The 24,924-nt window shown below is 39.9% G+C and overlaps 1 protein-coding gene across 1 annotated transcript in view; it reads left to right on the top strand.

Moving 5' to 3' along the window:
* The window catches only part of AGPAT5 (1-acylglycerol-3-phosphate O-acyltransferase 5), a 61,970-nt gene extending 41,881 nt beyond the window's left edge, over positions 1–20,089 (top strand). Inside the window, exons 6-8 of the mRNA XM_069851494.1 lie at positions 2,141–2,302; positions 16,530–16,653; positions 17,511–20,089. Of these exons, the coding sequence (XP_069707595.1) occupies positions 2,141–2,302; positions 16,530–16,653; positions 17,511–17,736 (512 nt within the window). The 3' untranslated portion in view covers positions 17,737–20,089. The remainder of the gene's footprint in view (positions 1–2,140; positions 2,303–16,529; positions 16,654–17,510) is intronic.
* Positions 20,090–24,924: the final 4,835 nt, after the last annotated feature.

Below are 24,924 nucleotides of genomic sequence, written 5' to 3'. Positions count from 1 at the left end.
GGTTGGAAGGGACCTTGAAGATCATCTTGTTCCAACCCCCCTGCCATGGGCAGGGACATCCCACTAGATATCCCACTTTAGTGATTTTAATGAGGTGCGTACTCAGTTTTTACTTAAAACTTCAAGAGTTCACTGGTAGCCCATGGAGTTAAGAAGAGCTTATTCTATGGGTGTACTTCACAGATTGTCACTGCCCATCTTCATCACCGAAACTGGTCTCAGATTCAAAAAACTCACCACCAAATAGTCTTAGATACAGAAATTAACTTGTCAGGACGATTCAGTTCTCACTGAAGCCTGCTTTCCCCTTTTCTTCCCACTGTAATAGTTTGGGTAAGGGGAAGGTGAGTTAGGCAGGAAAGATAGTGTTTTTAGAATATGTTTGGGAATTTGGATCAACAAGAGTTGGGTTGAGTGAATTGTCCGCACTAATATCATTGCTGACACAACACTAGAATAATCAGTGCTTCATTTATAGAGTAAACATTTTGAGACGTAACATGATTAGCTGTTTGATGTGACAGTTCACAAGCTAAGAAAACACTACCACCGTGTTATGCTTCAAAATATTTACACGATCCATATGACATTTTGCATAGACAGTTACAGCTATTACCGGTGACACTTAGAACAATGACTTCAGAAGGAGTGCTAGCAAATAACCTTTTATCTCTGTGTTGAGACAAGGAGATTCTTAGCAGGTATTAAGAAATCAGGATAATGATTTATACTGGGATTTTGAACTTTAACATTGTTAGAACATTTAGAAACTAGCACTGTCTTATGCTGTTTGGTAGATATTTTCATTATGTTAAATCAAAGTGTGCTTTGCCCAACAAGCAACATAAGTTGCTACTATTTCAGGACATGATACAGTATCTTTTTAATTTATTTTGCAATCAGAAAGTTATCAAAAAGTTATCAAAAGCAATTCCACAATACCTTGGGTTAGAGAAATTTCTGCTTCATCTGTCAGCAGCAGCAGATGGTTCTTTAGAAACGGAAGAGTAAGCCAATGAAAAATAAGTCTAGAAAGGAATAATATTAAGATATTTCTCTTTGAGAAAGATACACATTTTATAGCAAAATAGTGAAAAATTTTGCATAACATGCTTCTTTTCATAGAAGCACTTTCAAGTAAGTGTGGAAGAGCTGTGTTCAGATCATGAAAACATTTAGGGGTTTTTTGTTTTGTTTTTTGCTTGTTTTTATTTTGAAAGTCATTATATATTAAAATACTGGAAATAGAAAGAGGTTTATATTTTTGAGCCCAGCGTATTTGTATGTTCTTAACTGTGCTTTACATGGAAGTGATCAGCTGGAGCAAACATGAAGATTAGGTACTTTATTAAGACTTGCAGAGTGCTGTTAAACCTTGTGTTCTGGTGTTCTTGACATACCAGTCTCTGTGTCTTGGCCTGGATAGTTAAGGACAACCATGCCTGTAACTATGGATTTGGTAGTAGGCAAGTCAATTAGGTTGTTCACCAGAAAACAGAGGGGATTTCCACCTTGTTCTTGTTTCTCAGTGCTGTATTTTCCCCTCCCTGCTTAGTTTTCTGTTGGGATGGTGAGTTCTGTCAGCTGGGGAGCTGTCAGCTGGAGCTTCCCCAAAGTGAGGACTCTCAGAGTTGGTTTGTCCTTTGGAAATAAAATGCCAGATGATCATTAGACATGCTCAAAATTATCTGTGCTTGTGCCTTGCCTACCAAATTTGTCTCTGGTACAGAATTTCAGAAGGCGATGTCCTGTGCTTTTAGTATTTCGGAGTTAATTTGATCTACATTTTTATCTCTGTTGGACAAATGTAAACAATACAGAGAAGTGCTGTTTCATCACTTATAAACCACATTAAAGCCATCACTGCTTCTAGAGCAGGAACTGTAAAACAGGACTCTTGTTGAACAGCCTTTTTGACGTTAATAAACTTTAGGATTTCTGTTTATCTTTTACGTGTGCTCAGTAGAGCGTATCCTGTGTGCACACGAGCACTTCTGTCTCAGCTGAGAAGTGAGATTAAAAATACACGTTTTGTGATCTTGAGTGAGGGTAGTGAAGTTCCTTGGCATGATGTTCTGTTTGTGATTATAGTCCAATTTACTTGCAAACACTGTATTTTTATTTTTTTTCCCCACTCTAGGACTTGCTATATTAAAGCACGTGCTAACACCACGCGTGAAGGCAACTCATGTAGCTATTGACACAATGAAAGACTATCTAGATGCAGTGTATGATGTGACTGTGGCTTATGAAGGTACAGTGGACCACAAAGGGCAGAGGAAATTGGCACCATCCATGACAGGTGAGTTGAAATGCATTAGATGTGCTACAGCCATATACTTATTAACATACACACCCAACCTCAGGTGCTTTGTAGTGCTCTGAAGACCATCTCTGCGGTGCTTCAGCCATCGTACCACACCGTGGAAGGGCATTGCTCATCAGTGACTAGGCTTTACAGGAGTTAAGTGTGACAGTCCAGCCCTCTCCTTCCCTTCCCTATTCCATGCAGAGAATATTTCCATAGTCAAATTCTATATCCAAGTGCTCTTTGGAGATAAAGTGAACTTGGGGCCATAGGCAGACGATGCTATTTACCTTCATGTTTCTTCTGTCACTGAGATTTGGCATCATCATAAATTCGCTTTTCATTTGCCATGCTACTTATGTGTACGTGCAATGTAATTGCTGAAATACATGCATTTTAAAGAGAAAATGTATACTAGTAATACTTCACTAGTGATTTTTCAAATTGCTACCTGTACGCAGTAACTTTACAAACACTTATCAGCATTTTATGCAAGTGAGCTTTACTTGCTGTAGTATTTTAAGCCACGTACGACACCTTAAGAGAATGAGGTAAATCTGTTGCAAGTTTTTTGAGTAATCTAACAAAAAAAAAGAGTCCTGGGGTTTCTTTTGGGGAAAACTCAGGGACAGACAGCTTCAGGGTTTGCTGGTTTTTGTTTGTGCTTGGTGGCATGAGGTTCTGAGGGGCAGGTTTAGTGATTGATAGGAATGGTTGGACTCAACGATCCAGTGAGTCTTTTCCAACCTAGTGATTCTGTGATTCTGTATTTTTCTTTTTTTAAAGTAATTCATTTATGTTCGTTGTCAGTGGAGGGCCAGATGTTTTCTTTCTCTCCAATTGCAGTTGGTGTGTTTCTCAGCCATGTCTGTGCACGACTCTCTGTTGCTAGTTGGCTCCAAGTGGTACTTTTGAGTCTTTTGCACTGACACCAAGAGGAGAAAAAAGCCACAGAGCTGTTCAGACTTTAGGGCCAGGGAACAGCGTTGGCTGAGGGACCTGATAGCTCCCTGCTCCTCAGCCTGGCCAGAGTCACTGTGGCACTGGGACTTGTTCCTTCTGCTGCTATAAATAGTTGGTAGTGTGGTGGTTTCCATGCCACTTCGTGATAGGATGTAACTCCATGCACTCCTCCCACATGCTGATTGCTTAGGAGATGTGGAATTGTCTATTTTTGCTTTTTCACCCTATTTAAAATTCTTCTAGATAGGTGAGCAACAAAACAATTAACACTGTGTATTAACACTTGTGTTGTTCCCTACGGTCTTAGGCTGGTTTTATTTTAAGCACTTTTTGTTCCAAATAAGTAGGTTTTGTGTCTAAATATCAAAAGTACTTTTTATAATTTAACATTTTGTATTTATAATTTTCTTCTGAATATGATTTTACAGATTTTTATTATTAAAAGTTTGGATTTTTTTAAAAACACCTTAAGATCCTTTTGACCTCCCTTGAAGACCGGCAGCCTCTCTCTTGTTCTGTTCCTCAGCCCTTTTCAAGATGCAAATAGGATTGTGTCTCCTTCCCTGCAGCATATCTTATTTCGTGACTTAATTATTAGGCAGTTACAACCATTCTCATGCTGGACTTCTCAGTGCCCGATAGTTAATTAAACTATTAAAATATCATTACCTAATGATAAAATGGCAAATGTTCAAATTCTTTATAAGACCTCTTCACCTATTGAACCTTCCAGTTTGCATGAAGCATGATATAATTATGGAAATTCCCTTGTTGGCTCTTTCTTGTGTCCGGTGTCAAGTGGTAATCAGATGGTTTGGGGTGGCCACGCCACATCCAGCCTTTTGGAGGCTCCACAGGAGGCTGTCCAGGGATATCTTTCAGCCTCCCTTACTGATGGGGCTGGGGAAATTCTCAGCCTTTGTTAAAAATCAAGGCAGTATCACAGAGTGAAGTGCAGCCAACCAGTTGTTACCCATTACAGAGCAGATAAATGAATTATCCATCCGGGGCATTCCATGCTTTTGTGGCAGTCACATGTATTCTGTATGATATAAATTATGTAGATTAAGGACGCTTTATAAATTACAGTGTGGAACATAGTTGTCATTCTTTTAGGCCCTCCAGACACAAAGTGGAAGAAAAACAATTTGCGTTCTAAGAGGTCAGGATCATTTCACCATTTGTTATGTAGAAGTCCAGGAATTGGTCTGTTCTGGAATATAACGTAACAAGAATTGAATTACATGTTGTTCTGCATTTGAGATTTTTTAGCATCGTTGCTGTTTTACAGTACTGAAATGAGTTCTAAGATGTCATTTTCTTGTGCATTTTATATGAACGTTTCATGTTTCTGTCACTGCTGAATGAGAATTTTGTTTTTCATTCTCATCAGAATAAAATGACAGAGCAACCCTGGTAGTTTTTAAAAGATAAGGTTGACATGTCCTTTTCAATCTAGCAACTCTGATTGGAATTTATTGCATGGAAAACAAACTTCTGATAAACACAACTTTACTTGAGGACTGTATTTCCCATCGTATGACATTTCCCATGTGAATGAAATCTGAATTCCACATAGATATAATGTGCTCCTTGAAATGCATTTTACTTTCAGTTCTAAAATCTCAGAAGAGTCTGTGCCACTCCTGGAAAAACCCATACGTACCCAGGGATGTGGTCAGCTCTTGGCTGCTGCCTCCAGTAATAAACAGTGCAGGTTGAAAGGAATATTTTAATAGTAGTACCACACTTTATCTGAGAAATTGTGTTACTGAACTGTAAATGGGAAAATATTCTGAAAAAAAATTTTATTACATTTTAAATTTTGTAATACAGAACTTGTAGTGTAAATAACCTTTTTTAGCAAAATTTTTTTTTTTTTCAGTCCAGCAGGCTTAAATATCATAATGTTGACTTCCTCAACAGGATTAAAACAAGACCTAGTATACTAGCAACTGGAAAATAGAGATTCACTATCCTTTCTGAATTAGTGGTCTGAAAAGAATGGTGAATGCCAGGCACACCTGATAACATGGTACCTTTTTAGAGCAGGCAAATTATTATAGTATATCCTTCCAAATGTGTTGAACTTTTTTGTCACTATTTGTGCATTTTAATGTTTTGTTGGCACTTTCCAGCTGAGAATTCTTTGGGTTTGGTTAGTTTTAGCCAGGGACTAAGATTAGGTTAGTTTTAGACAGGGATGTTGCTTTCTGCTGTTGCTTCACATCCAGTTGTGACCAATGGATGCAATTGTTTTCCTATCATTTATTCTTTATTAATTCCTTTTCATGACAACAGGTTTGGATCTTGGTACATTTCCAGTGGAATTTTGTCCTGTACATGGCACCCTTTCCAAAGAATATTGATTTCTCATAGATTTCTTCCCTCTGACTGCTGAAGATGGGTTGCTCAGATCATTAATGACAGAACGTGATGGTCCTGCCTAGGGAGGACCATGCTGCTAGATAATATTTATTTATTGGTCAGTAGAATAAGTTGCAAATAATCACATGGGCACTGTGGCACAGCTGAAGCACATCTCGGGTACTGAATTCTGGAAGAACTATTTAGAAGGGAAAAGGAGGGGGAGAAACTCTTGTGCTGAATATATTGACATTGTCTTACTATGCTGTTGTTAAGTAAAAAGTAGAAATCAACTTGGGAAGGATGATCCGGTGGGTCTCTTCCAACCTGGTGATTCTATAAGTCTATGATTCCTTCTGAACGAGTGTCCTGAGCGTTCACAGCCAGCTTTGCCTGGTGTTAAGGGGCAGGTCTTGTGGGGCATGGGAACTGTTGTCATTCCTGCACCTGAAAGAGCATTATGTACACATCTACATCTTTATTATTCTGCTTGAAGCCTTTCACATAAGCAGATGGTATTGATGTGGCTGTTGTAGATGAAAGCATGTGAAATAGCAGCATGTGACAATGCTAAACGCTGAATAAAACCAGCAAGTATATGTAGACTCTGTTCTAAAGAAGTCAGAGGAATTCCTGGGAATTATTTACTCTGCTGTATATCAATTCCAGAACAAACACTTTGGAAGCATATGTATGTGTGCATTTCTGAAAATCAGTACGTTGCTTTGATCAGTATAATTTGAGGAGGTCAGACTGGCCCGACTTCCCTGGGGGAAATTACACTTTTCCAAATGTTTGTACTTTTGTTAAGACCCAGTTAGACAGTGAAGTACAGTACAACAGGAAAGGAACTGAAGCAATAGAAGCCAGTTTTTGTCTGGACTGTGGCCCAAATTTGATCACATCCATTGTCTTTCAAGGTCCAAAGAATGATACCAAGCACATGGTTACAGATATGTTGAAAGAATTAAACTAAATTAATAAACTGACTTAACAGTAACAGGAATGTAAAACAGCCCAGAGTCAGATTTGTAGTGATGAAATGACCGATAATCTGTTCAGATCTCTGCTAGCTCTGTTCTAAATGCATAAAAGACTATTGAAAAGTAAATGGCAGTTATTTTAGAGCAACCAAAGAAAAGATGTAGATTAAAACTGAGGTTGGACATCAGCATCGGTGAAATTTGCATTAAGTGTGGGATGGCTTTTCAGCATGAATAGTGAATCTCACATCAAGAACTTGTCATTCTTCATCTGTTCAAGCAAAATTTAACTAACTGCCTTTCGTATTAAAAATGTAAATTTTCCACTGAAATATTTGGAGGAATTTTGTTAATAACAGCAGTTATTTTGATAACAACGTAGTTACAGTGATATTCCCTCGTACATTTTTCCTTTAAAGGAAAACCCTGCGTTTATTTTCTGTAAAGTATTAAAATACAACTTTTTAATAACATGATTTCACAGATACCACAAAATAAGCAAACTGTTATTCAGTTTTAAACTCTAGTAAACTCTTCACCTCTTCTCCCAAGTGACAGGTGATACCACAAGGGGGAATGGCCTCAAGCTGCACCAGGAGAGGTTCAGACTGGATATCAGGAAAAAATTTTCATGGAAAGGATCATCAGGCACTGGCAGAGGCTGCTGAGGGAAATCATTGAGTCACCATCCTGGAAGGTGTTTAAAAGACAGGTAGACGAGGTCCTCAGGGACATGGGTTAGTGGCAGATAGGAATGGTTGGACTTGATGATCCAAGAGGTCTTTTCCAACCTGTCCATTCTATGATTCTATGGTTCACTTGTCACTCCGTAAGACTAGATCTGTCATTTTAAAGCCCATGTAATTTCCTATTGAAAGTAGTTTGGGTAACTTGAAAGCCTACCTGTTAATTTGTGGATGACTTACTTGAAATGGAACTTTGAACACAGATCTGCACATGTGCATCAATATCCTACAGATAAGGATGGTCTGGGTAAACACAAAGTATTTTCATATCTTGACAATTAAATATGGTACTTCTGCTCGAAAATAATGACATGTCACTGAAGAGCAGCATCAGTTTATGGGAATGTATGCAGGCCTTGCTGTAGTTCTCCACAGGACACCAAAAATCAGCAAAAACAAAGTCTGGTCTGACCATAAGTAGTACCTCTATTTTTTTTAACCTGTCTCAAAAGGAGGACATAAAGATGACTCCATTTGGACACTTTCTTATCTTCACCAAGAACCAAACTTAGATGCCTAAGGAGGAGTATAAGAATCATAGAATCATAGAATCACCAGGTTGGAAAAGATCTCTTGGATCATCGAGTCCAACCATTCCTATTTGCCCTTAAACCATGTCCCTGAGCAGCTCATCTACCTGTGTTTTAAACCCCTTCAAGGACGGTGACTCAACCACATGATGATATATGTTTTTAATCTATTGACTTATATTGCACAATGATAGAGAATAAGGCAAGCATAAATAATTCTTTCTGTTCCCAAATCCTGAACACCTATGGGCACTGTGACTGTGTTGATAACACCACCTCAATAAGGGATAAAAGTCCTTCCAGCATCCCTTCCATTCCAGAGTGTGTGTTCCTCTGATTATAAACTAGGACCTCATGTATCTCAGTTAATTTGAAGCAGCTCCTATTGAAGGTGGGTATATGTAGCTTCGCTTTGGGGATGTATGATCAGAAAACCTCTGGTACACAAGGAGGATTTTGAAAGTATTTACACTGGAGATTCATTAAATTACCCTGGGCCTCATGCACATGTGAGGGGAAGCATTCAGCTCCCCAGGCAGCGTTTATGTACAACAGTTCGAGGAACTCCTGCTCTTTATGCAAAAGTGTATCTAAACCCTGAGGATAACAAAAACAACTTTAATTTCTTCACACCGTCAGGTTTGGCCAGAAATATGTTACTGCTTTGAGAGCTTGTGTTTATTTTTGCTTTTTTTGTGCATCAGAGTCCTTTTCTTCTACTCTGTTTGTGGTCCTGTTCTCTGTTTATCAAAACAGACTTGCTGAAGGAAAGGCAAAAACATCAATACTAGCAGTACTGGCGTAGTTCCTAACAGATCCTGTTTATTTGCTAGAGAGAGCATTGTTTTGAACTGGTCCAGTCCCTGTATCTTTTCTTGCTTTTTTTTTTGTTTTAAACTGCATAGTTCAACTTTTTTTTTTTCCCACTTTTGAAACTTTAAGAATGTTTCCAGGAAGACGCACGTATCTCCTAAATTAGTTCCTTTTTAGTTACTGGAGGTGGGAGACCTTTTAGATGTAATTCATAGACCTAACCTGATCCAGGTTCTCTTGCTGGCAGCCTGTTGATGAAAACTGTTATGCTTTTGTAGGAAACCTCCTGCTAACTTGGCCAACATACAGTATTCACAAATTGTTACAGGGCAGTACAAAGGCCAGAATGCATCTGTTAGAATAATGGATTAAAGCCAGTCAAAGATTGTTGCAGTGAACTATAATGTGCAAGTGCTATGGGTCTTTATCAAATACTATCTTACTTCAGCAAGACAACTTACAATGACACTCTGCTGCTCTCCGGTGCCAATAGCAGTATAGAAAATTGTACATGCCATTTTCTAATAATAACTGTAAATGATTCTTTAGAACTGGACATCTTTGGAAAGGCATAGAAATGTGGTTATTTACCCTTTAGTTTTCAGGATTTGTTGAGCTGTGGTTCTTAACCTGCCATCTTCAGGAATTTGTTTTATTTTAATCTGTCTCTACTTCCCTTCTCCAAACTGAAAATTTGGCCTTTTTAATCTCTCCTTGTTTGTAGTGCAGGTGCTCTTTCTCCCTTAAATGTTTTGGTTGGCCTTTTCCGTGGCCTTCTCTGAGTCCATTGCATCGTCCTTCAGATACAGAGGTCAGAACTGCACACACTGTCTAAAATGTGAATTCACAGTTTTTATATATATGCAAAGTGACTCACTTGGCAGTGTTCTTGGTCTTCTTGCTGATGCTGCCCAGTATTTGGTGGAATTGGAGGCACAATTGAGAGGATGGTTTCAGAGGAGGGTCATCAGTTCCCAAATTGTAACAAATTCCAAGGTAAGCATCGTGTAATCAGGGTTTCATTTAGTTTTTTTACACATTTGTTTATGTTGAAGGTCACCTGCCACATTTTTGCCCTGTTTGCTCAGCTTTGAGGTTCTTCTGGAGTTCAGCCAGCCTTTGATTACCCCAAAAAACTTAAGAACTTCTGAAAAAGATATGGAAAACTGAAGGGTTCACTGCTCCTGTCTTCAGCTCATCAGTCATAACACAGAATAAAACCAGTCCTAGCACTGATCCCTGGAGGATCACAATTATTGGGTCTTTTCCATCCTGAAAAGTGACCATTAAGTCCTTCCATTTGTTTCCTCTCCTTTAAGCAGCTTTTAGTCTATAAAACATCATTTCCTCTAATCCCACAGCAGATTAATTTCTTTAATAGCCTTCACTGGGGAGCCTTGTCAAAGGTTTTATGAAAATTTAAATATGTCATGTCCAGTGAATCCCCTTTATCTGCCTGCTCCTTGACACTGTTGTAGAAACCCAACAAATTGGTGAGACAGGATTTTGCTTTACAGAATCTATGCCAACTCTTTTCAAACAGGCTGTGATTATCTCTGTGCTTAGTGACCTTGTTATAGACCCTGATATCTTACCCGGGGATGTAAGACTCTGATTTGTACTTACCAGCATCATCTCTAAATCCCTCCTGTAGAAGGGAAGCTCCCCATTTTTCTGGCACAGGTTGCTCATGATGATAGGTTACACATCTTTGGTTTTAAATCCACATTTGTGAGCTTTTGGATGAACGTGGTCTGGTCTTGGTGACTTCCTGACATCCAACTTGTTTATTTAGTCTAATACTTTTCTGTCTGTTTACTTATTGATCTAGTGCCTTTGAGCAATCTGGTACAAAGAATGCAGTGGGTGTAGGAATCAAACATTTTCAACAAGAAAGAAGAATGCAAACAAATATTTGAGCTTCTCTTGCATGGGCTTACGCTTTACTATGAGTGCTGCTCTTCACACCTTTGTCACCCAGCAGTCCCAACAGTGCCTCGCTGGTTTGCTGCTTTTGATGTATTCACAAAAGTTAAAACTGTTGGAGTATCCTTTGCATTTTTAAGTGTCTTTTTAGCCCTTTTGGTTTTATGTGTAGAATTGGCATGAGTGGTTTTGTGGCTTTTCCTTACTTGGACAAGCTTTTCATTCCTCAGAAGGGAGAAGGTAGGAATGTAGTGGTAGCATCCTTAATTTTCCCATTAAGCCACATAGGTTGGTTTCACACCCACCCAGGCTTTTGCTTTTGCAGTTAGGCATCTTTTTACAATTTTAATTTTTTTTACGTGGGTTTTGAACGTAGACTTTTTCTCTACAGTGTTGAAACTAATTGTATTGTGGTCGTAGAGCACTTCTCACTAGTGCTGCACCACTCAAGATGACATCGTGAATGGCACCTTTTGTTGTGGGTTTTGCAACAAGTAGTTTCCTTTCTTTTTGTTTTGTTTTTTTCTCTCCACCTCTCTCAGTCTGGCTTCACAGTTTCTGATCACTTATCAAACTTACCAGGAAGTCATGTAATGTATCTATCTAATATATATTTTATTAGAGCCTGGGATTTCCATCCACAAGGATTTCATTGTGCTTCTGTCTCCTTATTATAGAAAGTTGTTATATTGTGTATAATCCATGCACACTACCATTCTCTCAGCTGTATACCCTACAAATCTGGTAGCCTGGTAACATTGCATACTCCTTCAAGGTCACCAGAATACCTGCCTGACTGCGTAATCTCTTGGTGCAAATAATTCTTGTTCTTCTGTCTTGCTATTTAGGCTTTTCACGATGATACAGAAGCACTTCTGAGTTTTGCCCTTATACTGAATTGTAGCCACATCCACCTCATATGTTATGTCAGTCTGAAAAGGTTATTTTTCCTGACTGTTCACTTTCTCTGATTGCTAATTGAAATACTGTCTTAAGAGCTTTTTTTCAGTTTTCTTTGCCAGTACCTTAATAATGATTCAGGCGTGTTCCATTTCTCTGTTCTCAAAAGCTCCCCAAGCTCCTTAGGTACTTATTTCTTATAATCTGTGTCCCTCATGGACACACGGAGGCTCTGATCTCTGCAAGCATCTCGGGCTTTGCGCAGGGGACTGATTGGCAGTATTTCTGAGGGCTGTTCCTCACGTGCCAGGCTCGTCTCCTGGCTGCAAGCTTCCATCTAGCCTGCAGCACATCCCCTCCGCGCCTCCCTCCATCAGCTGTACCAGCAGGTACCAGTGCAGTGCTCCTCAACTTAACCCACCGTCGCCGCACCGGGGATGTTTGCTTTCCTGTCTAGTGCGACTTTGCTGTACCTCTGCTTTATTTTCTTAGAGCAAACCGTGAAATAGTTTCCTGTCAGCTCAACTTGAGGTGATGGGAAGCACGAAGCTGAGAAACAACGCCGCGCTTAGAATGATGTTTGTTTTACCAATTGGTTGTTAATTTTGTGGACAGATTAAATGGAAGCGGAGAGATGGGGTTTCTTTCATTGAGGAGGAGATAATTTGTGAACAGCTTGCATAGCCGTACATCAGGTCCGAGCCAGTGAAAATTTTTAAAGTGATCTACAGCTCAAAGAGGAATGTCTTTGCTCTGGTGGGTTTGCTTGTAACACTGTATGCAGCACGCACCGAGTTCTGTTACTGAAGAGACTTATACATTTGAATATACTTAGAATATTAGAATACTTAGAATATTACTTAGAAAAATACTTAGAATAAATATACATTATTCAAATTTAAGTTTCCTGTGATATCACTTTAAATTTATCACAAGCATTACTGAAATCTCTTAAAACACGAGAGGGGGGCTGTTTGAGTGGACACAGCTATGTCAGACTTCAGTTTGTCCTTTCTTTATTTTGAAGGACTTCATGGCAATAATCGTGTTGCAGTAAAAGAGCCGATACAGGAGGATGAAATCTGAGCTGCTTTATTGCTGTCATATTTAAAGTGCATATAAAAATAGACTTCATTAGTAATTGAAAACTGGAATATCTGTTTAAGTGTAACACCACTGTCACAGCTTTCTTAAGGGGCAAGGCAAGTAATTAGGAGTGGTGAAATGAAATTCTCTGGTAGCATTAAGGGAAAGGTGGTCTGAAGCCATTTGTATGTCCCTTCTCACTTACAGGTACCTTTATGCTTTGTAGTTTCTCTCCTTCCCTCACTTTCTCTCATAATGCTGGTAATTCAAAACGCAATTGATTGGCTTTTAAAGGTGAGGAGTTGAAAACCTGTAGAATTTTGTGGAAGTCCCAGAAAGCAAAACACCTTCCCAAAACATTCCTTTGTAATTAAAATCTCTGTAGATCCAATTCCTTTCCTGGAGACTGTTGCACCCCATTTATGAATCCTAATTCTGCACTGAATCCTTCAATCTTATACTAGTGTCAATCTTGCCCTGCAGAAGGAGAGGCAAGATCATGTCACAGTTTCAGAAGAAGAATGCTCAATCCACCTTATTGTTTTCAGTTCCTTCCTTCAGGGGTGATTGGTCACTGGAAGCATTATAAACGTTCTGCATTTGTATCTGTTATTTAGCCAGATAGAAAGATTTACTGGGAAATTATCTCCCACATGAAAGTCAGTTCACTTGGCTCTCACACAAGTTGTTAGTGTTCATTTAACCCAAATGCTACTCAGTTCTTGATCGACTAATGCTTTCCCTAATATAACGTTTGATTGTTATGCGGGATTTGCACTTCTATTTTATCTTTTGAAGGAAAGTTCAGGCCTGCTTGTTCCTGCTGTTAATTATAACAAATTCTGTCAAGTTCAGGGATCTGAAAAGCCTGTCACATGTTGGCCTTAAGGGCTAGTGTCCCTGAAGTTGGATGTAATTTGCACATAATAAATTGCTTCAATAAGATTTTGTTTCTTAGCTTAATTACATAAGTCTTTTGGGAATTAAGCTAATGTGAAATTAAGGGTCATGGGACCACCACAAACCTTTAGAGGTTGCGGTGATAAAATCCATCTGTTTCTTCTCAAAAGCAGCCTCTCAATGTATTTTTCTTATCCACTGGTGTTCTTATGTGATTACAGTGGCATTGTGCATCTGAAAAGAAATAATTGATTAGTTGCATTAAACGCGGACATGAATTGGATAATTAAAAGCTAGCCGGATTCCCTGATGAGCTTGATTGCATACATTACAATATCTGCTGGATTCTGGATGCCCAGCTTTTGAATGAAGTGGCTTTAAATAGATGGGTGGGAATCGTGGACCCTCTCTAGGGGTACCCCTGCCCCTACAGATGACAGAGCCTGCGGTGAGGCTGTATGGTCTCAAACAAGGGAGAGTAAGGCTGCAGGGAGGGACGTTGGGATTTGCAAAGGTGGAAAATAATATGAAGTTTTATGATATTTATATATGGGGAGAGAACTTAGACTGGTTGAAGACAACCAGTGTGGGAAGTAGTAAGAATTGACTTTTATTGGTAGAAAACCAGCAGCAACACCTGGATATTTGTGGAGAGTTCTTGCTTCCTGAGCAGATTTGTTGAGTTTGGTGAATTTCAGCTTTGGTGGGGGCAGGTGTTTCTTTTGAAATATTTATGTTTTATTCCTCTTTTGTTAACTAGAGCTTATTATTGATAGTGTACTCTGTTGCTGTCTCTAAATGACCAAATATCGATATTTTTGTAAGCAGCATAACATTAGTTTTAAAATACCACGTAGCTATTCATAATGTAATCTCATCTAACTTAGAATTTTGCTTGGTTTATAATTTTCCTCAATAGTTTATAACTGAGATTATAACTAATATCATAAAAGAGTTGTTTTTTTCTTATACAGAACAATCTATGTGCCATGAAGCAGAAGAAGCGCATTCTGTGTGATAAACAGAATGTTTCAGATAGCTTTTAAAGTTAGATCTTCAATCCTAGCTCAAGATTCATAGCATAGATGCTTTTCACAGGAGTATAGGACAAAAAAAAAAGACCGTGTCATCTGGCTTCAGGCATTTGTTTTCTAGATACAGTTCTGCATATTTTTAGAATGTTCCTCTTAATAGGTAATGCCACTCAAAGAGAGGATTTGTACATCAGTGAACTTTAGAAGCATTTTAGACATGGATAATACGTCTGTCATTTTAAAATATTAATAGAATGCTTTTAGGTGCTCGTATACTGGCCTGGATAGTACCCTCAGAGAAACAGATCTGGAAAATCCTTCTTTGCCATTAAAAGCAAGAGGAAAACCCTGATTTCAGATACATGAGCGCTGATTTCTTCATGGTTGGTAAAAACATGGCACGTAAACCTGAAGACACTACCTATACTTACCATCATTCTGGACCTCCAAGTACTTCACTTGCCTGACATATCCAGTAACTATAGCTAGGAGGTGGTTTTACTAGAAAAATTTAGCAACAGTTGTGTTTGCTACTCCTTGGCTAAGAGTTGGACTTGTTTCTGAACAGAGTCCTCAGCCATTTATTTCCTTACTTGATGGTGTGTGGACCATGTTGCTCCCAGTACGTGTTGGTGTGATTCAGTGAAGGATCTCTCTCTGCCTGAGGACTAGACAAAACTGCACACCATTTCTATATCAAAATGCTGTTAAGACTTTAGTGATCTCTTTATCTCTTCTCTACAAGCACACAGACACATTTGATGAACAAGCTTTTAAAATTCTTTAAGGCAATTTCTAGTATATGATGAGAGTTGCTTTTCCAGCAAAGTACTTAAAAATATATAATCCTGTGAAGAAGAAAAACAAATAAGAGGGATGCCTGCTTTGGCAGGCAATAATAAAGATGTACATGCAGCAAGAGTTATTGTGCACAGTCATTCCTCAAGATACCCCTGACAGTTATGGGTCAAGTCTTCTGCACGTCCTCACTGCTGTTCAAAAAATGTCAACAACCTAAAAAGACCACCCAGTCTTTGAGAAATTTGTTGCCTTTCTGTATTGTAGGAAGATGGTTCTTGTCCTTTTTCAAAATATGAAGGTTGCCCACATTCCCAAGGACTTCCATCCTCACATCATGCATCTCTCTGTACAGGGATGCTATGATTACTGCAATGCTACTGATAAATTCAAGTGATTACTGATACACAATACTGATGGTTTTTTTCATCCCACGTGCAGTACCTTTACCAGTGGTTAGTTGTAAAAATTCCGCAAGGCTATTTGAGTAATGGAGTTTTGTTTGTAATTAATGCTTGCTTGCTAAATTTTTCTAGGGACAAATTGAGGAAATGAAGGAGGGGGGTTGCGATAGGCCTGTCTTAAGCTTTGTAAGAAAGAAAAACGAAGGGATGCAAAACAGAAAGCAGCATTTTGTTCTGAGTCTTTTGCTCTATTATACTTTTTAATTATAGGTTATTACTTAAACTAAACCCAAGTTCCTTCTGAAGATATTTTGGGAAATCTCTATCATGCCGATTTTGTTATCCAGGAGAAAACAAACATCAGATTTCAAGGACAAGCAAAGAGGATTGCTAACTTTAATCAAAATTGCAGGCTGGATAACTTCATGACATCGCAGTTACTGCATCCCACAGTGCAGATTTCTGCTGAGGCAGAAGCGTAACATCTTCAAGACAGCATTTCACAGTTAGCAGGGAGCGTTTTAGAGCAATTTTTGCATGCTACACATGATAATGGGCCACCATCTCACAAGTGTGTAGGCCGGATGGCTTCTAAGTTAAGCGAAATGCTCAAGATCCAAACATAAAGAGGGGAAGCTTTTGAAAACCAAAATTAGGCTTCCAAGGCACGTACAGTTAAGAGTCAGATTTTTGGTGTATTTTACACAAATGAATGTCCTAAATTGTATTTGTAACTCTGTCCTGTTGCTTTGGTTTGATTTTTTTTTTTAGAATTTCTTTGCAAGGAATGCCCAAGAGTTCATATTTTCATTGATCGTATCGAACTGAAGGACATCCCAGAAGAGCAGATGTATATGAGAAGGTGGCTTCATGAACGTTTTGAAATAAAGGATAAGTGAGTAGCAACATGCAGAACTTCCAGTTTCAAGAAGCTGTCTGATCTCTTTTATATTAACAGATATACCCATGATTTCTGTTGTTACCAGCAGTGGAAGCTGTAGGGCACTCTAAGAGAGGTGGTGTTCATCCTCCTGTGTGTAGTTTGTGAAATAATGTTCCAGTTAAAGCTTTTGCTCAGGAGGCTGGGATTTCTGGAGTTTAGACCGTCCTTAGACTGAAGAGCTGTGGGTCCACATTGCAGGCAGAGCTCATATTCATCTGAATCCTCTCCATATATCTTCTTGTTGTTGAGTCATGTGCAGCCAGGAATGGAAGATGTAGTAGGCAAATAAGCAATAAGCAGTGTGATTCTAGCCTTGTAAACAGTCTTAAGTTAGAGTTAGAAAGGGGCAGGTCTTGATCTAATCTCTCCTGCCAGTGTGGAGAAGAGAAGGCTCTGGGGAGACCTTATAATGGCCTTCCAGTACCTGAAGGGGCTACAAGAAAGCTGGGGAGGGACTTTTTACAAAGGCGTCAAATGATGGCACAAGGGGGAATGGCTTTAAATTGGAAGGGGGAAGATTTAGATTAGACTTTAGGAAGAAATTCTTTGTGATGAAAGTGGTGATAAGGTGCTGGCAGAGGTTGCTCATGGCAGGGGGGTGGAACTGGATGATCATTAAGGTCCCTTCCAACCCAAACTATTCTATGATTCTGTGATTCTATGATTCTATGAGCTGAATCATGATTTTTTAAAATTATTTTTGTGAAATGATTTTTTTAAATAACGTGATTAGAAGCAATTATTGGATATTGCTTAGAACTTATTACGCTAATGCATAACTTTGACCGTTTCCTTTTGTCTGCTTGTAGGTTGCTAATAGAGTTCTATGATGCGAAAGATTCTAAAAGAAGAAATAAGTTCCCCGGAAAAAGCGTTCATTCCAAACTGAGCCTCAAGAAAACTTTGCCATCTTTGCTGTTTTTAGGTGGCCTGACTGCTAGTATGCTTCTGACGGAATCTGGAAGGAAACTTTATGTAAAAACATGGATATATGGGACTTTAATTGGCTGCCTGTGGGTTAGCATTAAACCATAAGCAGATGTTAGTCTCTAATCAGTGAAATGTGGTCTTGCACATTGCACCAAACTTTTTCCTAACTTTATAGTAAAAAAAAAGTATAAAAAAAGCCTTATCAGTCGAACATTGGAAATAATAGAATTTGTGACTTAAGCCTCTGTGTGGTTGGTCTGGGGAAAATAAATGTAGATTTTCAAATTTGCTACTGATTTTTGCTGGAATAATGACAGATAAACTGAGTCATATGATAAATTGCTGTCCCCATGAACTAACATCCATCTCTATCTGCAGATTCAATGAAGTATGAGTTATGCGTAAGGGTGTCTTAAGTGGACCTGTGAATGTATTTACAGAGATTAATTTAGGATATATATTTATTCTTCTGATATTCATGTTGAATTTTTGTTACTCTGGTGCATTGCAGCAGCTCAGTTGCATCTATCCCAGCTGTATCGCAACTAAACTCAAAACTTCTTTTATTCTGTCTTTTTGTTTTTAATTTTGCTTTTCTGTTTTCGCTCAATGTTGTGTTTTTAAAAAGGGACTATGTAAGCTGGCAACATCATGAGATGTTACCTGAAGCAGAATAAAACGTTCCTGAGAACTACTGTTCATGGGGAAGAAGCTCCGTTTATCTAGTGCATGATTTTTGATTATATTGCAGCAGTAGCTTATTATTTTACATAGGAAAACAATTAAATTTGACTGAGCAAACAGCTTATTTTGCGCACCCTGTATTTGTGCATAAAAGCAATGTATGCAGTATAATGAAATGTTAAGTTTTTGTTTCTGGCTTAACCAGACTGTAGCCTACTTTGTGTCTGCACTGTCCTTAGCACCTCAAGAGTTTCAGCTGAGCTCACAGACCTTTTGTGTGTACGTGCCATAAGCAGCGGTGAATGCTCAGAAGTTTCCAGTAACCTCACAGTTCTCTGGAAGCAAACTCTGTCGTTTGGGTAATGCAAAGAATCACTGTCACTTCATGAGTATTAAGGGTATGGTAACGAGGAACCTTCAGATGTTCCTGCTCAATCCGAAGCATGTGCCTTTTCCTCCTCATCTCATTTAGCCTGATGTTTCACGATCCGCCAGTCATCCCTGTGCTCCAATATCACACTAGATTCTCGCGTCATTCTAGGCGACGCAGGCTGCAGTTGAACTGAACTTACAGGGTCGATGTATACAATTTGCACAGTAGGCTAGTAGTGAAAGAAATGCATATCCTATCAGTATTCCACCTGCTTGAAAGTAATCCTTTAAAAAGCAAAATCAACAAACCAGACAGTCTGCGATTTCCAGGGCTGGTTATTTTTGTTGGGGAAGCACCATTTCCAGATATCAAGGGAATAGTCTATATGTACAGTGGTGGAGTAGGAAAGACGATGTTCTTTATCTTCTTCCCTTAGGGAACTGGACTCCCTGTGTAAAAATGAAAGAACTAGAGAATATTTTTATATCACACTTGCAAGCTTTAAATGTGCATCTCTTTTTAGCTTCAGAGCAATTTGTCTTGCGTTAGAGTCCATCGCAAGTTGAATGTCTCTTAAAATTATAACTCAGTTCCTCAGATTCCACAATTGCCAGTTAATTAAAGATAGCTGCTTTTACTATGTGGTTTTGGTTTTTTTACATATTTTTATAGAGTAATTACAGTTCCACCTTAAAACCATTCGGTACGACTTTCAGCTTGCAGTTCTGTGTCCTTCCATAATGGACTTTGTCACTGGAGTTATTTATATCGGTGATTGATTCAGGATATGTTGATGAACCATTTTTAAAACAATGACTGGGAACAACGTTGAAAAACAGTATTGTTATGAGGCTGTGAAACCAGAAAAAAAAAAAAAAGCCATTTTATGTAACAGCCAAATGTGCTCACATGTAGCTCTTCCTATCCTCAGCTGGCTGTTTCCAGTGGGTATAAGCAGAAAGCTCTGTTCCTACGTTAGTGTTCTTTTCAGTCATGGAATGAAATTTTACTCAGACATGACTAAGTTTCTTTGTAACAGCTAAGTATAACGTTTAATTATACATCAAAAAATAAATGCAAACTGCTTAATTCATTTGTAGAAGAATAACTGCTATTTTGGAGAGCCTAATTACCATGGAATACTGGATCTCTCTTGCTGTTTAAGTATCAGGAATATAATTGACACAGTGCAACAAACCAACAGGATGTTTATGTTGAACCTTATTCTCTATGTTAATCTTAATTATTTTTTTTCTTGGCATTAATTTATAAAGTTTTGAAACTGTAATTTGCTGATGTATTTGGCGTTGGGAGTATCACATGCTATTTCTAAATATGCACTGATATTAACTTGAAATATTTCTTCATTAAAATAAGAAGAGCCAATGCTCATTCAACTTTTCTGTCCTGTCTACTTGTTCAATTTTTCCTGCACTTTCCTGTTTGTAATGTGGTTAACAGGGACTGTTTAGAAAAAGGCTTCTGAGTGTGGCTTTAAGGGATTGTGTGAGTAACAGTCAGTGAAAAGAAAGCAACTTGTCATTTGGGGTTTTTTTCTGTGCAGCTAAAATGTGTTAGAATTGATTTGTGCTTGTTCCCATGCAACACACCACTAGGTCAGTTGGATTGCAGTAGCTTTTCACCCATGAACTTCTGTACCACTTGTTAATACTGTGTGTTTATGTGCAGAACCACAGCTCTGGCCAGGAGTTCTTGCACCGACCCAGGGCAGACGGGCTGGACAGGCCCAGGGGGTGGGAAGAGGTATTGCAAACAAATACATTCAGTAAATGGTGGTAGTGAGTGCCACCTAATTTTAGTGACGTGTTAAATTTCAGAGGGACCTATATGCTCAAAAACTTTTTTTTCCAGCTGTATCAGCACACCTAAAAACAATTATTTCCCTCCACACAAGTATCGCTTGGTTTAGTATGCATAAAAAAAAAAAGAGCTTTTATAATTGATGACACCGCCATTAAGTTCTAGTTCCACAATGTTATTCTAGCTTTTACTTTTGTGGAAGGGATCAGCCTAGTAAGGAATCATAGAATTACTAGATTAGAAAAGACCTTTGGGATCATCCAGCCCAAATCGACCTGTCCACTACTAACCCCTATCCCTGAGCACTGCATCCACCCGTCTTTTAAATACCTCTAGAGATGGGGACTCCATCACCTTCCCGGGCAGCCTCTGCCATTGCCCAATGACCCTTTCGGTGAAGAATCTTTTCCTAATGTCCAATCTGAACCTCCCCTGGTGAAATTGAGGCCATTTGCTCTCGTCCTGTCCGCTATCACTTGGGAGAAGACCAACACCCACCTTGCTACAACCTCCTTTCAGGCAGTTGTAGACAGTGATGAGGTCTCCCCTCAGCCTCCTTTTCTCCAACAACCTCATTTCCCTCAGACGTGTTCTCCAGCCCCTTCTCCAGCATCATTGCCCTTCTCTGGATGCGCTCCAGGACCTCGATGTCTTTAACATGTTAACGTAAATAATGGAGAACATGGAGTGGGATGAGACAGAAAACTGAAGTACTGAGTGATGCTACAGTGAAGAAATGGCTGAGAAGGACACACGATGGGTGATCACTTGGGAAAGGTGAGAGCAAGCAGCCAGAACTGACAAGTTCTCTGAAGCTCCATGCCTCGTCTTGGCTTTGTAGCTGTTCCAGCCTGCTGCAGTCTTTTGCAAACTAATCTGAACCATTTTCTTTCAATAATGCTTGGGTTTTCTCACTTCGATCATAGAATCACCAGGTTGGAAAAGACCCACCGGATCATCAAGTCCAACCATTCCTATCAAATGTAAATGTAGCAAAGCTATAAAACTGAGGGTTTAGTACTTAAAAAATTGAACCCCGCTTATTTTGGCATTTTAGCGTAGAATATATATACTCACTTTGGTGGGGGGAGAGGTAACTCTTTTAGGACTGGATAATGAAGGGGATCAGGAACAGGTCTGGAATTTTTGGCTTAGTGTTAAAAATTAAGAAAGACTTCTCTCCCCACAACCTGCAAATCAAAAAAAAAACTTTTAATGGCAGAAATTTCAACCTGACCCAGAAAGGCAATGGGAAACTAGCTAATAGGTTCAAGATCTTGGCGCCTGCTTTATAAAGGCTTTTTCTTTCTAAGTATGGAAACCACGTTTGGTCCTAGCCTGCAGTTCTAGGTCACTTTTTAGCAGCGTGGCTCTGATCGCAGGGCTCGAGGTGAGCATGATGGGGTTTCTCTTGTCCTCATTTTCATGTTCTTGCCTGTCTTACTGGTTTGGAGCTCTGTGGTCCCAGTGAAGCATGTTACACAATTTGCTGAGCATAAGACGAAAAGAGTTATTATTTTAAGTTTATATAATGGCAAAAGTCACGCAATTAAAATAAACAGAGCAAGTCCAGAGATGGAAAAGCAGCAATAATCTAATACAAAAAAAAGATTAGAAACATCAGCTCCAGTCAAGCATGTCCACATCTGATTGATTCCAGGGAAGATTTGTTTTCTGTGTGGGGACCAATTTCCCTGTCAACGTGGTGAATATTTCTCCTACCATCCTCTTTCAGTCCCAGACTTGCATCCCTACCCTGGACTGACCGCTCTGTTATTTTCCCTGTGAGGTGTCCTTCATTGCTTTTCAGACACTGACGTGAATCTCGGGTTTCCTTCGTTCTCCCAGGCCCAAATTATTTCCCAATTTGTATTCAGACAGATGGACGGACGGACCACTGACGCCTGCCACCTTCAAACTATGTTCTCCTTTTGAGGACTGGCGTTCGGTGGGCAATGCAAGTGGAGCCGTTGGGGTCTGTTGCTAGTGGGTTGGAAGAAGACGTCACTGTTGGGAGAGGGGTTATTGGTAGGACTGTATTGGCCATCTGAGATCCCCCACCTCTGCCAGAGCGTGCTCTTCCACTGACAGACAGTTTGCGTGGCTGTAAGTAAACGTGAAGATTAGACACTACCCTGAAAAATAACATGTTCCTCAGTCATACTTGTAATGTGAAAACTTCATTAGTTATTCCTGTGCAAACTACTTCACAGCCATTCTGTCTCCCTTTCATCTTGAGTGGGAACTCATTGTTTTTGAAGGACATTTTGATGCCTCTGTGTGTGTTCCCTGCATGACTTACTCAAACCAGAGCCAGTTCAACCTGTTTGCCCACTTAGCCTGAAGATCATGGTCTCTTCCAACCTGGTGATTCTATGATTCTATTCTATGATTCATAGAATCACAGAATCACAGAATCACCAGGTTGGAAAAGACCCACCAGATCATTGAGTCCAACCATTCCTATCAAACACTAAACTATGTCCCTCAGCGCCTTGTCCACCCGTGCCTTAAACACCTCCAGGGAAGGTGAATCAACCATCTCCAGTTGGTTGAGCTTGACCCTTCCCGTGAAAAATTTTTTCCTAATGTTCAGCCTAAACCTCCCCTGGCAGAGCTTGAGGCCATTCCCTCTCGTCCTGTCCCCTGTCACTTGAGAGAAGAAGCCAGCACACTCCTCTCCACAACCTCCTTTCAGGTAGTTGTAGAGAGCAATGAGGTCTCCCCTCAGCCTCCTCCAGGCTGAACACCCCCAACTCTCTCAGCTGCTTCTCGTAAGGCCTGTTCTCCAGCCTCTCACCAGCATCATTGCTCTACATACTACAGAGGTGGCAGATATTTAAGGTCAGAAGCTGCTGTCCGTCATCTAGCTTTGCAGTGGCAGCTGGACCTGCTGGTCTGAGCCACCAAGCTCCCCACAGATCTTCTGCAGTGAACAGGCCCCTCCAATCCCAGTCCCACCAACATACCCCAAGACAGGAATTGCCCAGGGCTGTGAGTACAAAGGGTTTGGGAGAGAGGCAGGTCCTAAATCCCACTTGGCTCGTTTGCAAAGTATCCAGGACTTGGTGTTCTCTCCAGAGGGTCCCTCTGAACGGTGGGCTGGGACTCATTCATACCTTGAAGCATGGATGGACAAGGAGTTGGTGGGTGATGCCTTCTTTGGGGGCATCAAAGCCCAGTCACTGCAATGGGGAAAGGGTCATCAGGCACTGGTAGAGGCTGCTGAGGGAAATGGTTGAGTCACCATCCCTGGAGGTGTTTAAAAGATGGGTAGACAAGGTGCTGAGGGACATGGGTTAGTGGCAGATAGGAATGGTTGGACTCGATGATCCAAGAGGTCTTTTTCAACCTGGCCATTCTATGATTCTTTGGGAAGTGGGAGATGTAGTCTCAACATCTCCTGCCCCGGGGAAGACCAGAGTTACAGGATGCCATCCTCCATACCCCGTGTCCTCAGGGAGGTGTGACAATGCCACCTTCCATCTCTTCTGGGTGCTCTGGCAAAGACCAGGAAAGTTCAAGATTTGCCATGCCAGCATGACTGTAATTGGTGAAAAAGGCATCGGCTGGGTACGTGGATGTCTGCCCTCAACTTCAGCCCTGGGACATTTCTGCACCCAAAAATGAACCACCCTAGGACAAGGTGGAACCAGAGGTCACACCCCACGCTCACACCAGCATGCCTGCAGTTGTAGACTCCAGGCTGCAGTTACAATATGAGGAAAAGGAGCAGGGTTGTACTCTAAAAGTGCTGTATTTTTTAAGTGCCTTTCCTTGTTAGGATGAATGAGCCATGAACAGGACCTTGCTGCTGCTATCTGTTGTGGTCCCTCACACTCCACACTGAGACCGTCCTTCTCTGTCTTCTTCAGAGACGCCCACAAAGGCTGAAACTGCCAATGTAATTGTGAATTTCTGGATGAAGCCAGCTCCTGGCTTTACTCAGCTCTGCAACATTTTCTTCCAGTTGGGACCACTGGGGAAACTGAGCTAGACAGAATTTAATTTACAGTTGGCCAGGATGGGAGAGTTAACACTGTAATGATCCCAAAAAGTATCAAATGCTATACAACATTGTTAGGCACAAATAAAAGAATATGCAGAGTCCTTAAGTCTGAAATCCAAACTGGAACTATTAAATTGAATTACTTTTCATGCCATATGCACAACAGTCCCTGCTTAAGGCTTTCGCTTATGGTTAAGCAAGTATTTACATCTATTTTCTAACATTGTACTTCCAGCAGAAACATTATAGGTCCAGAAAATGGCATTGCCTTTATAAGTTTATACCCATGTCTTTTAAAGCTTTCTGTGAGAAAAAGAACATAAGAAATTTGCTTCTAATCTATATAATATATGTAATTTTTTGCTTCTATAAACAGTCTTCACTTATCGTATCACGAGGCATAAGA

Source organism: Phaenicophaeus curvirostris, chromosome 2 (assembly GCF_032191515.1).
Source record: "Phaenicophaeus curvirostris isolate KB17595 chromosome 2, BPBGC_Pcur_1.0, whole genome shotgun sequence".
In the NCBI taxonomy this organism is placed as follows: domain Eukaryota; kingdom Metazoa; phylum Chordata; class Aves; order Cuculiformes; family Cuculidae; genus Phaenicophaeus; species Phaenicophaeus curvirostris.
The sequence above is the reverse complement of the archived record's forward strand: the minus strand, read 5'-3'. Positions and strand labels throughout refer to the sequence as shown.